The sequence below is a fragment of the Elephas maximus genome, chromosome 6 (assembly GCF_024166365.1).
Source record: "Elephas maximus indicus isolate mEleMax1 chromosome 6, mEleMax1 primary haplotype, whole genome shotgun sequence".
Taxonomy (NCBI): Eukaryota; Metazoa; Chordata; class Mammalia; order Proboscidea; family Elephantidae; genus Elephas; species Elephas maximus.
The window spans coordinates 30,211,689-30,228,596 of NC_064824.1; the positions used below are offsets into that span (position 1 = coordinate 30,211,689).

At 40.9% G+C, this 16,908-nt stretch overlaps 1 protein-coding gene across 1 annotated transcript in view; it reads left to right on the forward strand.

The window, feature by feature from the left end:
- Positions 1-14,249: 14,249 nt before the first annotated feature.
- Positions 14,250-16,908, forward strand: part of RAB3GAP1 (RAB3 GTPase activating protein catalytic subunit 1) — a 110,740-nt gene continuing 108,081 nt past the window's right edge. Inside the window, exons 1-2 of the mRNA XM_049889229.1 lie at positions 14,250-14,287; positions 14,400-14,455. Of these exons, the coding sequence (XP_049745186.1) occupies positions 14,270-14,287; positions 14,400-14,455 (74 nt within the window). The 5' untranslated portion in view covers positions 14,250-14,269. The remainder of the gene's footprint in view (positions 14,288-14,399; positions 14,456-16,908) is intronic.

The following is a 16,908-nucleotide window of genomic DNA, read 5'->3' on the forward strand; positions in this document are numbered from 1 at the left end:
ACCCACTAGCCCATTCTGCAGAGAGAGATGAGACAGTCTGCTGCTGTAAAAAATTTACAGCCTTGGAAACCCTATGAAGCGGTTCTACGCTGTCTTACAGGGCAGCTATGAGTTTGAATTGACTCCATGGCAATGGGTTTGGTTTTGGTTTACCTGGCTATGTATCACAATGTATAAACGGGCATATGCAAACAGCAGAGATAAATAGAAGATACAAGATTAACTGCAGTAAAATAGGAGAAGCAATTAACATGGAAATCCTTAAACACTAGCAGCTAGATTGACGTGAATGTTGAACGGCATCTGAGGAGCAGGTTAGCAAGCATTCGGAGATGCTGTTACTGTGAACTAGTTAGTGGAACTTAGGACCGAAAAAAAAAATGCGTTGCCTTCAAGTCAATTCTGTCTCCTAGCGACCCTATAAGGCAGAGCAGAACTGCCACATGAGATTTTCAAGGACAGGATGGTAGATTCGAGCTGCCCACCTTTTGGTTGGCAGCCAAGCTCTTAGCCATTTTGCTGCTTAGGACAGTATGACACAAAAAAGTCAGGATTAGATCTAAGATTTTGCATTTATTAATCACCCATAACTAGAATAGTTCACTATCCCTAACAAGGAAAGATTGGTTGCCGTGATGCTGAACAGGTTTCAATAGAGCCTTCAGACTAAGACAGACTAGGAAGAAAGGCCTGACGATCTACTTCTGAAGATCAGCCAACAAAAACCTTATAGATTATGAGTCCAATCCCATTGTGTATGGAGTCACCATGAGTTGGGGGCTGACTAGATCTCAGATAATAACAAATGTCTTATTTCAGACCACGAGAACCTCAAAGGCAGGGTTCAGGGGTTATTCTTCTATGAATCCTTCCATAGGATGGACCACAGTGTCATGACAACGTTGTCGTTATTAGTTGCCATTAAGTCGATTCCTACTCAGGGAGACCCCCACGTGTGCAGAGTAGAACTGCCTTCCTAGGGTCTTCAAGGCCAAGACCTTCCAGAAGCAGATCGCCAGTGAAAGGGCTCTGAACAATACAAGGTGGATCTTCCCCTCAAAGGCTCTGGGAAAAAGCCAGAGTACCTTACTGAGCAATGATCTGGGCCAGGAAGAAACACACCAAAACACCTGACTTTATGGCAACATCAGTTGGAATCCATTAAATAGTACCAACACTTCCATCCATCACAAAGCAGACGTGTTTCTCCTGGCTCCCCTGCACGTATGTATCCTTGCATATAAGCCTTAGGTATATAAACAGCCACCTCTACACTTTGTGCACTGACCTCTACCCAGGTGGTTCCGCACATCACTCTCCACCGCGGGAATCTTGGAGCTGACCTCTGTCTGCAAGTTCCCTAATAAAAGCAAGATCTGATCAATCCGGCTTTTTCCACCTCTTTTTTTGGAATCTGACCTGTACCTCTCAGACCCACTCCTGCCACTGGTCCAATGGGGTACGGCAGCCAGCCCTGTCTTCCGAGGCTCCTCTGGGTAGGCTCGAACTGCCAACCTTTCAGCTAGTAGCCAAGCACCTAACCATTTGTGGCAACCAAGGACTCCTGTCATGACAAGAGATGCTTATTAAACATTACTGCACGAATGAATCAATACTGCCCAATAATTCTGATTTAGAGGATTTTTCTCTGAAGTGTTTCTTGTTCTCCTAGCATGTCTTTCTCTTCCAGTTGTACCTCCTATTGTAATTGTCCTCATGGCATCATCATAGAGAATTCTTAGTTTCTCTTTGCTCAAAGCCAGCAAGGTAGATGAGGATGGGGTAGTCCCACTGTTGCTGCTCCTTTCACAAACAATGTTTGCTCTGTCACTAAGACCTAATTAAACTGTTGTGCCACCACATTCCTCTGAGGACTAAACCAAGGGGGATCTTTCAGGCTCCTAATCTCTTAAATTTTCTATGTATCAAAATTCTCTCCATGGCTGTATTGATAACACCTTGAAATAACTGAGAATTATGCCAGAGAGGAAACACGCTTGCATGGAAAAACCCTTGCCTTTTGTTGTGTAGCAAAATAGCTCTTGATACTGAAGAAACAAAATCTTTTCTGTTTCACCAACCAGTGAAAATCTAATAAAAGTGTGTCTCCCCTGGGTACTTCACATCATTAGCATCCCGGCTTCACACATTGCTTTAACAAATAACTTATTTTAAAAATTTCTCCAGGGAGAAGACATGGAGACAAAAATATCTTGGAAGAAAACTTTACCTAACAACCTATAAGGCTGTTTCATACATTTTAAACTCATGTGGCAAAATCTTTGTGATTTTTTCTCTTTTTTCTGATTTGGGCATATATTAAAACTTCTTTATGGCCAAGCAAGGGGAAAACAAGAGCAAAGCCTTCCATGTGAGTAGCACTTCACGGTTTTCATAGCATATTCATTTTGAATGTTACCATAATTGATCACCTACCGTATACCAGGACGTTGTGCTATGTGTTTTACATGTATATATAGAATTTAGTCTTTGTCACAATTGTACGCAGTCCATTTCATTTTTTACAACTTCCAATTTTCCTACATTCATCCTTTGTACCTCCCAAGTTCTGAACATGAATGGAGGTTTGTAGCTGTTTCTTCACATTTTGAGTCATGCCACCCCAGCAAATGAAGGTTCTGAAAGTTTTACTCCATCCAAGACATTAAAATTGACTCTACTTTGAGGAGGCAGCTCTTCCCCAGTCGTATGTTGAGTGCCTTCCGACCCGAGGGGCTCATCTTCTGGCACTATACCGCTGTTCCGCTGCTATTCCTAAGGTTTTTGCTAGCCAATTTTTTTTTCCCCTAAGTAGACAGCCAGGTCCTTCTTCTTACTCTGTCTTAGTCTGTAAGCGCCACTGAAACCTGTCCAACATGGGCTACTTTGCTGGTATTTGAAATACTAGTGGCATAGCTTCTAGCATCACAGCAACATGCAAGCCACCACAGTACAACAAACTGACAGACACATGGAAGAGGAATGATGTCACATTCATCGTCAAAAAGAACACTCCAAGATATATCCTGAAAGACAGCACTGTCAGTGATAGGATAATATCCATTCACTTTCAAGGAAGACCAGTTAATATGACTATTATTCAAATTTATACACCAACCACTAAGGCCAAAGATGAAGAAACTGAAGAGTTTTATCAACTTCTACAGTTTGAAGTTAATCAAACATGCAATCAAGATGCATTGATAATTACTAGTGATTGGAATTTGAAAGTTGGAAACAAAGAAGAAGGATCAGTAGTTGGAAAATGTGGCCTTGGTGATGGAAATGGTGCTGGAGATCACATGATAGAGAGTTGCAAGACCAACGACTTTTTTTTTTTTTTTTGGCAATTCAGCAGCTTTATTTTCTTATTGTCCTTTTGACCTGTTGTAAAAGGAAACAAGAAAGTAATTTCAGGAATACTGCATTAATATTCCATACAAGAAAATTGATAAACTGAATCCCTTGAGTGACAAACAAAGTTGTTACTCAAGTTAGTGGCACAAAGTATGCACCCAAGGTCAGCTGGAGAGGGAAGGAAGCCCAGCCCTGGATGAGGCATGGGTGGAGGCCAGAACCCCCTGTGGGACTGGCTTCAGAAAGAGACAAGACAAAGGGGCAGCCAGTGAAGGCGGCAAGACCAATGACTTCTTCATTGCAAATACCTTTTTTCAACAGCATAAACCTTAACTATACACATGAACATCACTGGATGGGATACACAGGAGTCAAATAAACTACATCTGTGGAAAGAGACGATGGAGAAACTCCGTATCATCAGTCAGAACAAGGCCAGGGGCCAACTGTGGAACAGACCATCAATTGTTCATGTGCAAGTTCAAGCTGAAGCTGAAGAAAATTAGACCAAGTCCACGAGAGCCAAAGTATGACCTTGAGTATATCCCACCTAAATTTAGAGACCATCTCAAGAACAGATCCGATGCATTGAACACTAATGACTGAAGACCAGATGAGTTGCAGCATGACATCAAGCATATCATACATGAAAAAGCAAACAGTCACTAAAGAGATAGGAAAGAAAGAATAGACCAAAATAGATGTCAGGGGAGACTCTGAAAACTTGCTCTTGTATGTAGAGTAGCTAAAGCAAATGGAAGAAATGATGAAGTAAAAGATCTGAACAGAAGATTTCAAAGGGCGGCTAGAGAAGACTAAGTAAAGTATTATAATGAAATGTGCAAAGACCTGGAGTTAGAAAACCAAACGGGTAGAACATGCTCAGCGTTTCTCAAGCTGAAAGAACTGAAGAAAAAATTCAAGCATTGAATTGCAGTACTGAAGGATTCTACAGAGAAAATTTTGAATGATGAGGGAAGCATCAAAAGAAGATGGAAGGAATATACAGAGTCACTGTACCAAAAAGAATTGGTCGATATTCAGCCATTAGAGGAGGTAGCATATGATCAAGAACTGAAGGGAATGCCAAAAAACAAGGCTCCAGGAACTGAAAAAATACCAGTTGAGATGTCTCAACAAACAGATGCAGAAATGGAGATGTTCACTCCTCTATGTCAAGAAATTTGGAAGAGAGTTTCCTGGCCAACGTACTGGAAGAGATCCTTATTTGTGCCAATTCCAAAGAAAGGTGATCCAACAGAATATGGAAATTATTGAACAATATCATTCATATCACACACAAGAAAGTTTTGCTGAAGATCATGCAAAAGCAACTGCAGCAGTGCCTCGACAGGAAACTTCCAGAAGCTCAGACCAGATTCAGAAGACATCATGGTTGATGTCAGGTGGATCCTGGCTGAAAGCAGAGAATACCAAAAAGATGTTTGCCTGTGTTTTATCGACTATGCAAAGGCATTTGATGTGTGAATCATAACAAATTATGAATAACATTTCAAAGAACGGGAATTCCAGAGCACTTAATTGTGCTCATGAGGAACATGCACAAAGACCAAGAAGTAGTCGCTCAAACAGAACAAGGGAATACTGTGTAGTATAAAGTCAGGAAAAGTGTGCGCCAGGATTGTATCATTTCACCGTACTTGTTCAATCTGTATGCTGAGCAAATAATCCAAGAAGCTGGACTATATGAAGAAAAACATGGCATCAGGATTGGAGGAAGACTCATCAACAACCTTCAACATGCAGATGACACAAACTTGCTTGCTGAAAGTGAAGAGGACTTGAAGCACTTACTAATGAAGATCGAAGACTACAGCCTTCAGTATGGATTACACCTCAATATAAAGAAAACAAAAATCCTCACAACTGCACCAATAAGCAACATCATAATAAATGGAGAAAAAACTGAAGTTGTCAAGGATTTCATTTTACTTGGATCCACAATCAACACCCATGGAAGCAGCAGCCAGGAAATCAAAAGACATGTTGCATTGGGCAAATCTGCTGCAAAAGACCTCTTTAAAGTGTGTTAAAAAGCAGCAAGTTCACTTTGGGGACTAAGGTATACCTGGCCCACGTCATGGTATTTTCAGTAGCTCAGATGCATGTGAAAGCTGGACAATGAATAAGGAAGGTGGAAGAAGAATTGATGCCTTCTTTGTTGGTAAAAAATATTGAATATACCACGGACTGCCAGAAGAACAAATAAATCTGTCTTGGAAGAAGGACAGCCAGAATGCTGCTTAGAAGCAAAGCTGGCAAGGCTTCGTCTTGTATACTTTGACATGTTATCAGGAGGGACCAGTCTGTGGAGAAGGACATCGTACTTGGTGAAGTAGAGGGTCAGTGGAAAAGGAAGACCCTCAACAAGACAGGTTGATACAGTGGCTGCAACAAAGGGCTCAAACATAGCAACGATTGTGAGATTGGGGCAGGACCAGGCAGTGTTTCGCTCTGTTGTACATAGGGTCACTATGAATTGGAACCAACTCGACAACACCTAACAGCAATAATCATATGCACTAGTAGGGTATCCTAAGTCTCATTTTACCAATGAGGAAACTGAGGTTTAGAGGAGTTAATTTGCCCAAAATCATTTAGTTGGTAAATGGCTGAACTAAAATTTTAAACCTGGCTCTGTCTGATTCTAAAACCCTTTGACTTATTTCACTTGGTGAGAATCTTAAAAGGTAAGTTAATAAATAATTATTTTTCTTTTGTATGTACTATCTAATCTTCTTCATTTCCCATTTCTACAAATCTCCCTGTGTCTGTATCCATCTTCTTTCCTCCCTTCCCTTCTTAAAAAGTCTGACCTCACTTCATCTGCTTCATTTCCTTCTGCTACATGAGCTCTGGATTCCTGGTACCACTTTACTGCACAACTTCAGGGGGCACCACTCACATGGTATTTTCTGTGGTTGGACTATTTCAAAACACAATGTGAATGCTGCCCCCTTGAGTTGCATGACCATCACATCATTGGATTTCCTCCTCTCTCACCTTATCAACGACTATCTTTCAGTTCTCCCCTCTTTCCTACATCATCTCTCTCTCTATCTCCTGATTATTGCCATCAGCATACAAACATGTCTACTATCCTCTACCCCAGAGACAAAAAACCCAAGAAAGAATAACCAATCACCCTTGCCTCTATATTCACCTCCTGAGATCACCCCATTTAGGGGGCAGTGTCTGCAATGGCTCACCTGTCTGTCACTCTTCAGGCTATTCTAATCTGGATCCACTCTCTGAAACTGTTCTTGTCAAGATCACCAGTGACTTCCCTGTTGCCAGATCAAATGGACTTTTTTTTTTTTAACCTAAAGCTTACTTCCTTTTTCAGCAGTGGTCAATATTTACCATCTTGAAATACTCTCCTCCCTTAGGTTTTGTGCCATCACTTTTTCTGTTTCCCTCCTATTTCTGTAGTCACTTTTCTGCCTCTTTTGTTGGATACTTTTCCTGTATCCAATCTATAAATGTAAAATTTCTTCAGGCCATTATATAAGATTCCTTTCCTTCTCTTTCTATATTCTCTTCTTAAATCATTTCATCTATTATTGTAATTTTAAATACCATCTCAATTCCTAAATTTATGTCTTCACTCCAGGTCTTGCCTCTGAGCCCTATTCATGCATCTACTTTTCTCTTTGACAACTCTCCTTCAGTATCTCACAAGCCTGTCAAACTTAAACTTGATTTCTTCTGTCTTCAGATCTGCTCCTTTCCGTCTTCTCCATCTCAGGAAATGGCACTAACCTCACACAATTGTTTAGGCCAGATTCCTTCCTTTCCTTTATCCCGTTACCCAATCTGTCAGTAAATTCTGTATATCTTATCTCCAAATTACATTTAAAATATCAATTTACTTCTTCTGCTACCACCTTAGTCAAAGCCTCCATACCATCTTTCATTGGATGCTTTAATAGTCTCTTAGTTGTCACTACTTCTTTTGCCCCTCCAATTTACCCTTCATAAAAAAATTTTCTTTTTTTTTTTATAGTATCCAGAGTGATCTTCTGAAAAATATAAATTGAATCACATCACTCTCCTGCTTAAAACTTTTTAGCGACTTCCATTGCCCTTCAAATAAAGACCAACCCTCACCTACGAGGGTCTAGGTGGTTTGGCCCATGCCAACATCTTCAACGTCATTGCAAACACTATGCTTTAGGTGCAAGACCATCTTTCAGCTCATTAAAAGACTAGGCTTTCCTAACTTAGAGCCTTGGGACATGCTGTTACCTTTGCTTAGAATTCTTTCCCAGTCTCCACCTTGCTGCTTTCATCATATCCTTCAGCTCTCTTGACAAGATTCTTCTTGTTAAGGCTACCATTGAGCTCCACATTGCTAAACCCAACAGTCAATCTTCTGCTCTCAGCAGTATTTAATACAAGTGATTTCTCCCTTCTCCTTGAAATATTTTCTTTACCTTGCTTCTATAACATCACTATAGATTTCCTCCTACCTCATGGGCCATTCCTTTAAGTCTCCTACGTTGGTTCCCCTAATCTTTCTCTGTTTACATTTACTCTCCAAGTGACCTTTTCTGGTTTTATGGGTGACATCTTCCAAATTTATTTCTCTGTCTAGACCTCTCCCTTATACCCCAAAGTTATAATGCAAAGGCTTCCAACAGGGTATCTACTAGGCAACTCAAGGTCCATGTCCAAAAATTAATCTCAGATATTCCCCAACCTCTGTAACCTCCCACAAGTCACTCCTCCTTCCTCTTCACCATCCCAGTATTTACTCTGGCTAAAATACCTTGGAGTCAACCTGAATCCAATACATCAATAAACTTTGTTGGCTCTACCTTCAGAATACACAGAATCTTGAGAACACATGAAAAGACTCAGAAGACAACTTGAAGAGACTCTCACTGGCCAAATCAGGAATAATTTGAACATTAAATAAATAATGATAGTAAAGGGTCATAATTATTTACTAAAATAGGAAACCATGAGTTCATACAGATAGAAATAATAAATTGAAAGCTTTAGAAGGAACTAGATATTTACATAACTCTCCTCTACTAAATACAAAGCAGAAAAGAATAAATTTACAGAGGAGAAGTGTGTATCCTTAATCAAGTGATAAAATGAATAGCATCAGTAATGGAACAAATTGATATCATGCATCTCCAAACAGAATTCAAGGAGAAGAACACAGCCTCAGTCCTGTAACATTGCTGCCAAGTATGCATTTTAAAAAAGCACAAACAACCAAACCCGTTGCCAGGGAGTTGATTCCAACTCATGGTGACCTTACTCTAATCGTGAAGAAGCATCAAAAACAAATTGAGAGACATTCTATAAAACACCCAAAGCTGTTGCCACTGAGTCAATTTCAACTCATAGCAACCCTACAGGACAGAGTAGAACTGCCCCATAGGGTTTCCAAGGAGTGGCTGGTGGATTCAAATTGCCGAGCTCTTAACCACTGCGCCACCAGGGCTCTTCTACAAAACAACCCTTCTATAATTTTCAAAAGTACAAGGTCATCAGAGTCAAGGAAAGGCTAAGGAACTATTCAAGCCTTAAGTAGACTGAAGAGACACAGTAAAGTAAACGCAATGCATGATTCTGAATTGGATCCTTTTGCTATAAAAGACATGGAGAAAATTGAATGGAATCTGAGGATTAGATGGCAGCATAATGTACTGATGTTAATTTCCTGATTTTGTTGATTATATTATGATTATTAAAGGGAACACCCTTGCTTTTAGGAAATTTCTTTAATGTATTCAGAGTGATGGGGCTTTAGATCAATAATTTATTCTCAATTGTTTCAGGAAAAAAGTGTTCTTCATATAGTACTTCCAGATTTTCTCTAGATTTATTATTGCTTCAAAATAAAAAAGAAAGAAATGAAAAAAAGAAAAAATATGTCCATATCTGGTTACTTTTCATTACTCCTGCTGTATTCACTCTGGTATGAGTCACTGTCATCTGTAGACTGGAGCATAGTAGCAGATTCCTGACTGCTTCTGGCCTTATCCCCTACCATCTGTTCTGAATTTAGCATCTAGGGTAATCCTTTTAAAAATTAAGTCACATTAGATCACCCCTCAATTTAAAAGTACTGTAAAGGTACTGGGTGGCAGTTTTGCACTTGACTACTAACCTGCTAAGAGTTGGAATTGACTCAGCGGCAATGGGTCTGACTAACTTAAAGGTTGGTGGTTTGAGCTCACCTAGAGGTGCCACTGAGAAAAGGTCTGATGACCTGCTTCCATAAAGATTACAGCAAAGGAAACACTATGGAGCAATTCTACTCTGCCACATGGGGCTGTAATGAGTTAGAATCAACTCGATGGCAACGGGTTTGGTTTGGTTTTGATAGCTTCCTAGCTTTGAGATGTGAAAGAACACCTTAAAACTGAAGCCCTGGCATGACTAAGCAACTGACACAGGTTTGATTTCAAACTTTCCTTTACCCTATATTCTCTTTTTTCTTCTGCTTTCAGAATATGCACATACCCTCTTAAGTTAACAAGTATGTAGTCGTATGTCATAGCTATCTAGTGCTGCTATAACAGAAATACCACAAGCAGATGGCTTTAACAAAGAGAAGTTTACTCTCTCATAGTCTAAACCCAAAACCCAGTGCCCTCGAGTAGGAGGCTATAAATTCAAATTCAGGGTGCCAGCTCTAGGGGAAGGCTTTCTCTCTGTCGGCTCTGGGAGAAGGTCCTTGTCATCAATCTTCCACACTCAAGGAGCATCTCAGTGCAGGGACTTGGAATCCGAAGGACATGCTATTATCCTGGCTGTTGTTTCTTGGTGGTACGAGGTCCCCCTGTCTGTCTGCTCGCTTCTCTCTTTTATGTCTCAGAAGAGATTGACATAAAACACAACCTAATCTTGTAGATTGAGTCCTACGTCATTAACATACCTGCCTGTAATCCTGCCTCATTAACATCATAGAGGTAGGATTTACAAAACATATAAAATTCACATCAAATGACAAAATGATAGATGGTCACACAATACTGGGAATCATGGCCTAGCCAAGTTGACACACATTTTTGGGGGACATAATTCAATCCATAACATCATACTTACTATGATAAAAATGTTTTTTCTCAGCAAGAACACTTATAACTGATGTATGATAAAGTTGTAGTTTATGGTTAAGCAAATGATAAGAATATTCCAGGAAGAGAATAACAATAATGCTCCCAGAAAAGATGTTTATGTACACAGTTTGTTCCCAGAAAGCTTGTGATGGAAAATAGATTAACTGATATTGTGAAAGGTTTACTTGTGATGTAGTTTGGCCGCCATGTGATGTGATCACTTCCCTGATGAAATTTGATACAATGTGATCACCTCCATGATGGGATCTGTTGTGGAGTAGCCAATCAGTTGAAAGGGAGTTTATTGGAGATGTGGCCTGCGTCAAATATAGGTGGACTCTCAGGCAAATCTTGTGGACTTTTGCTAGCTCTGGCTCCTGCATCTGGTTCCTGTTCATCTGACCTCCAGTTCTTGGGACTTGAGCTAGCAGCTTACCTGCTGTCTTGCCTGCCAATCTTGGGATTTGTCAATCTTCACATCCTGTGAGCAAAAGTCCTACTGTCTGACCTGCTGATCTTGGATTTGCCAGCCCCTGTGGGTACATGAATCAGAGGAAGCCTCCAGCCTGATCCATGGACTTGGGAAGTTCCAGCCTCTACAACTGTGCAAGCCATTTCCTTGATATAAATCAGTCGGGAAATCAAATGATGCATTGCATTGGGCAAATCTGCTGCAAAAGACCTCTTTAAAGTGCAAAAAAGCAAAGATGTCCCTTTGAGGACTAAGATGTGCCTGACTCAACCCACGGTGTTTTCAATTGCCTCATATGCATGCCAAAGCTGAATGACGAATAAGGAAGACTGAAGAAGAACTGATGCCTTTGAATTACGGTATTGGTGAAGAATACTGAATATACGGTGGACTGCCAGAAGTACAAACAAATCTGTCTTGGAAGAAGTACAGCCAGAATGCTCCTTAGAAGTGAAGATGGTGAGACTTCGTCTCACTTACTTTGGACATGTTATCAGGAGGGACCAGTCCCTGGAGAAGGACACATCATGCTTGCTAAAGTACAGGGTCAGTGAAAAAAGGTGAAGACCCTCAAAGAGATGGATTGACACAGTGGCTGCCACAATGAGTTCAAGCATAACAACAATCATGAGGGTGGCACAGGACCAGGCAGTGTTTCGTTCTGTGGTATATAGGGTTGCTATGAGTTGGAACCGACTCGAAGGCACCTAACAACACAACAACAGTACTGGTTTTGCTTCTCTAGAGAACCCAGCCTAAGACATCAGTAGAATGTAAGCTCCGTGAGGGCAGTGACTTTGTTTTTTCACTGTGGTATTCCTAGTGCTAGTCTAGTGTGTAAGGAGCCCTGGTGGTACAGGGGTTAAGCAGCTTGGCTGCTAACCGAAAGATTGGTAGTTTCAATCTACCAGCCACTCCGTGGGAGAAGATTTACAGCCTTAGAAACCCTGTTGGGCAGCTCTACTCTGTGCTATTGCATCACTATGAGTTGGAATTCACTCAATGGCAGCAGTTTTGTTTGTTTGTTCTTTAAGACTAGTGTGTGGAACGTTGTAGGAACTCCATAGATCCAATTAATCAATAATACAAAATGTATGCTGAATGGGTGACTGAATCTTAGCCTAAATTTCTCCTTCTTAGAGAATTTTTCCCTGTCCACCTGCTTTAGAGAGGGCCCCCTCTCCTTTTTATTCTCTATTGCAACCATTGACCTGTTCTTGTGCTTCATGACGATCCCCATCCTATAATTACCTGCTTGTTTGATTTCTTGTTTATTGGCTTACAGTAAGCTTGAAGGTGGGAAGGTCCTTTTCTGTACAACCCTTGCCTTTTGGAGTGCCTGCCACATAGAAGGCAGTTGATAAGTATTTGTAGAATGAATGAATAAACGGAGTTTTTCTCAGATTAAGGCTCAGCATTATAATCCTTTTGCATTTGTTTCTTATTTAAAGTCAACATAAGATATTATAACAATGATACTGACACATGTAGCTCCTCTCCTTTGTGTTAAAACAAAACAAAAAAACAAACCTGTTGCCATCGACTTGATTCCGACTCATAGCGACCCTATGAGACAGAGTAGAACTGCCCCGTAGAGTTTCCAAGGAGAGCCAGTTGGATTCGAACTGCCGACCCTTTGGTTAGCAGTCGTAGCTCTTAACCACTAGCCACCAGGGTTTCCTCCTTTCTGTTAGTGTAGAAAATTTTCAGTTTGTTCACTAGAATGTAAGTTCTTTGACATCGGGGGCAGTTTCTGCAATATACATTCAAATCCCTAGAGCCTACCATAGTGATTGACTTAACCGGTTGCCATCAAGTCAATTCTGACTCTTGATGACCTTCTGCGTGTCCGAGTAGAATTGTATTCAATAGGATTTTCAATCGGTGATTTTTTTGGAGGAAACCCTGGTGGTGTGCTGGTTGAGTGCTATGGCTGCTAACCAAGAGGTCGGCAGTGCGAATCCGCCAGGTGCTCCTTGGCAACTCTATCGGGCAGTTCTACTCTCTCCTCTAGGGTCGCTATGAGTCGGAATCCACTGGACTGCAGTGGGTTTTTTGGGGGGGATTTTTTGGAAGTAGATCACCAGGCCTTTTTTCTGAGGTGTCTCTCCCAAACTTTTGGTTAGAAAGTTGCACCATCCAGGGACCCAACTGGTTTATAATAGATGTTTAATAAATGCTTACGAATGAATGAAGGTACAAGTTGAGTTCTCTTAGGAAAGGTTGCTGCAGTAATAACCCACAGTATCTCACTAATGTAGTGGGTTGAAAGTGGAAGGGGCGTCAAGGACCAAGGATTGAATGCTTGACACTGACGGTAACTATCTGTGGTCAAAATTTTCTGTCTAATCTTTCGTTTCCCCATCTGCTCTATCTACATCACAAATTTCTTACATCTCTACCCTTATTTTAAAATCAAGTATTTTTATTGCCGAAACTGCATTTCTTAGTCCTCCACCTCCAAATTCCCTCTCGGAGTTGCAAAATTCATTAAATGAGATTTGATTTTAAACTTTTAATTATGAAAATTTTTAAACCCAAATAAAAGCAGAATTAACAAAACAAAACAAAACAAACAAACAAACAAACCCTTGCTTTGGGGTCCTTTCTGATTCACAGCGACCCTATGGGACAGAGTGGAACTACCCCCACACAGTTTCCAAGGAGGGGCTGGTGGCTTCGAACTGCCGATCTTTTGGTTAACATTTGAACGTTTAACCACTGTATCACCAGGGCTCCGTATAATAAATAGCCATGTACCCACCCCCTGGCTTAAATAATTAAGGGCTTAAAAAGTGAAGCGTTCATTGACGTGTGTTTGCTCTTCCCAGTAACTAAAAAAAAAACGGAAGTATTATCATTCTATTTCAAGAACAAACTGCGTAAGTTCTTTGTGCATGAGTGTGGATGGAGTGATATTAGGGCACCTAGTTCATTGTCTTGCAACCAATAAGTAGGGGTTGAATGGAAACAAACCACAGCTCTTTGGGTTTTTTAATACAATCTTGGCCAACAAGAGTTTAGGGTCTTGTCCTACCTATTCCCGGTCCCAATTCATTTCTCTACAGGAAAATTTCAAATGTTATTAAACCAGCTAGAGGAGAGAGAGTTGAGGGCCGACTGAAGTTCTTCTTGCCTAGGAAAACGAAGAGCATTCTCATTTTTTTTTAACCTTGTATCTTCCCCCTGAGACAACTTTCGCAACCACGACTTAATAACGGGCGGGTCTCCGCGGAGGCCCCGCCTCCGAGCCAGCTTTTCCCCGCCCTCCTCCTCCCCTCTCCCTGCGGCTCTCCTTCCCGGCAGCCCTAGCGTGCGCCCGGCGCTCCTCAAGATGGCGGCCGACAGTGAGGTGAGGTGTTTGCTTCCTGCTTTTCGCTACTTCTGCCTCTATCCATGTTCGTCTCCTCCGAATCAGCGCCCCGGGTTCAATCTCTTTCTTTCTCTCTTTCCCCTTCCTGCAGCCCGAGTGCGAGGTATTTGAGATGACGGACTTCACCACTGCTTCGGAGTGGGAAAGGTGAGTGAGTCACATCACTGGCACGAGCACTCCGGGCCCCAGCGTCCCCCAGCCTCTTCCCCAGTCTAGATACACCCCATGCAGTGCCACTTCTGCGAGGAAAGTAAGACGCTTATAGCCCCTGGTTCTCCGCTTCTTCCCTTCTCTAGCCAGCTTCAAGCCTCTTCCGCGCTTCGCGTCTGACAAGCCCCGGCCCGCCTCCGTCTGACAAACCCCGGAGACTCGGGCTCTCAGAAAAAGTTTTATTTCCTCTATTCTCAGACTGTTTTCTCCATTTCCTAGACTTTTGAGACTCCTTGTTGTCCACCCGCAAAAACAATTTCCGAGGCTATTCCTAGTTTCCTGTTCCATTTCCTTTTAAATTTACTCGGTTAGCTTTAGCGTAAGCAGTGAACTTCGCAGATGCTTTTTATCCCCCTTTACACTGGCATAACCGTTTTAGGAGAAGCTCTTTCTTCAGAGTGTTGATAATTGTCCGTCTGCCACACTCCCACCATCTCCATCCTGTCTTTTAAAATAACATTTTTAATTAAAGAAAAAAAAAGGCTGCATATGGCTTTGGAACGCTTTATTTCAAGTTGTTATATTTCACTGGGTAAGTGCCCAGGCTTCTTGTGCCTATCAAACTCCATTAAACAACTGTCTGTGTGAAACTTGTATCACTGAAATTAGTTGCAAGCCAGGTTTGTGGGGGAGTGAAGGCTTAGATGGAGAAGCTTTCCTATTTGGTGTCACGGAAACCCTTTGGTTTTCTGGGTGTGAAAGTTTATATTAGCTTGTGGAAACATTTTATAATCTTCCTGATATGGGAGAGGAAATTTTTGGACTTAATGTCATTAGATCGCATAGGAAAATATAAAAGATCTTAGTACCCCACTTGCACCAAAAAAGAAAACTCAATAAGACATAACCACACTGGCAAGGCTTTATTGAGCACATACTGTGTGTCCAGAACTACTTTAAGGGGGGAAAAACACAACTCGATCCATATGTTTAAAAGTGAAAAAACCCACCAGCAAATAAGTTGTAAGCCAAGTGATACTAACTATAAAAATAGTAGAAGTTTAGATAAGGATGAGATTGTATAAATTACAGTTGTCAGAGATATTTGCATAGAAAAAATAGGAAATGAACTAGGCCTTGAAAATGGCAAGTGGTTGGTTAGATGTGAGAAGGGACTGTCATAAGCAGAGAGCCCATAGATGAAAATGAACCTTTGGGATTTCATGAAGAAATAGAAGTCTTTTACTATGTATCGAGAGCCCCATGATAGATTTTAGAGTGGCTAAGTGATAGTGTGGAACCAAAAGTTCCACAGTTTGAATCCACCAGCTGGTCCTTGGAAACCCTGTGGGGCAGTTCTACCCTTTGCTGTAGGTAGAGTCGCTATGAGTCAGAATCTACTGTTTGCAATAGTTTGGTTTTTTTTTTTTCTTTTTTAAGTGCAGTATCATGAGAGTTGTTTCAGGAGATAATGTAACATGAAGGGAAGTAACTTACCTTGTCACATATTTAGGATGGTGATTTGGGGATTGGAGAGAAAGGGAGGGTAAAAGGATTATAAGACATTTCAAAGAAAATTTAGATAGATAAGCTGGATGGAAGAGTGGGAAGACTCAAACATGGAGCTGCAGTTTCTTGCCTGAAAGAATGAAGGTAAGTAAGTGGCAAATAGAGTTTGTTTTAGACCTGTCAGGTTTGAAACAATATTTCAGTGTCTTGAAGGTAGTCAGAAAAAGGTAACCGGAGTTTTGGAGGTTGGTAATGGAGGAAATATCAAGGTATTTAATGGAAAATGGCTACTTTCCCTTAGCTAAATATTTAGATTGTCCTGAAGTGGAATGTTAAATCCTTTAGTTCCTTGTACAGAAATTCTTGTTTACACAGTTACCAGAATTGTCTCAAAGTCAGAAATCTGCTTTTTGGCTTTTATATTCTTCTAGAGTAAAACTAGTGTTTTACAGTTCTTGAGAAAAAATGTTAAGACTTTGGAGTCTCTTACCTTGAACTTCATGTTTGAATGAAAGTTCTCGTTAATATGTCATGAGCCATATGACAGTCTACTAAGAGAACTAAGTAGAAGTCTACAGCTTTTTTTTTTTCATGTTGTGCAACGTACTTTAATAAAGTTTTTACATTTAGGGAAGCTCTTACACAAACAAATTCAAAGCTATTTTCTCTTTTCAAATCTTTTGTTGGGCCAGTGTTTTGGGCCAAACACTGTTGCCCCCTATTTTCTGAATTCTTAATTTCTATCATTTCTGCTCATGATGATCTTGGCTGTTCCCCTGGCAAGACATGGCTGTCAGTTAGCCTGACTGCCCTGCTTGAGGCCTGGTGGTTCACTAATAAAAGCCAGAAGGTACATTTGAAAAATAATATTATTTTTTGTTGAAAATATACGCAGCAGAACATACACCAGTCCAACAGTTTCTACCCGTACAATTCAGTGA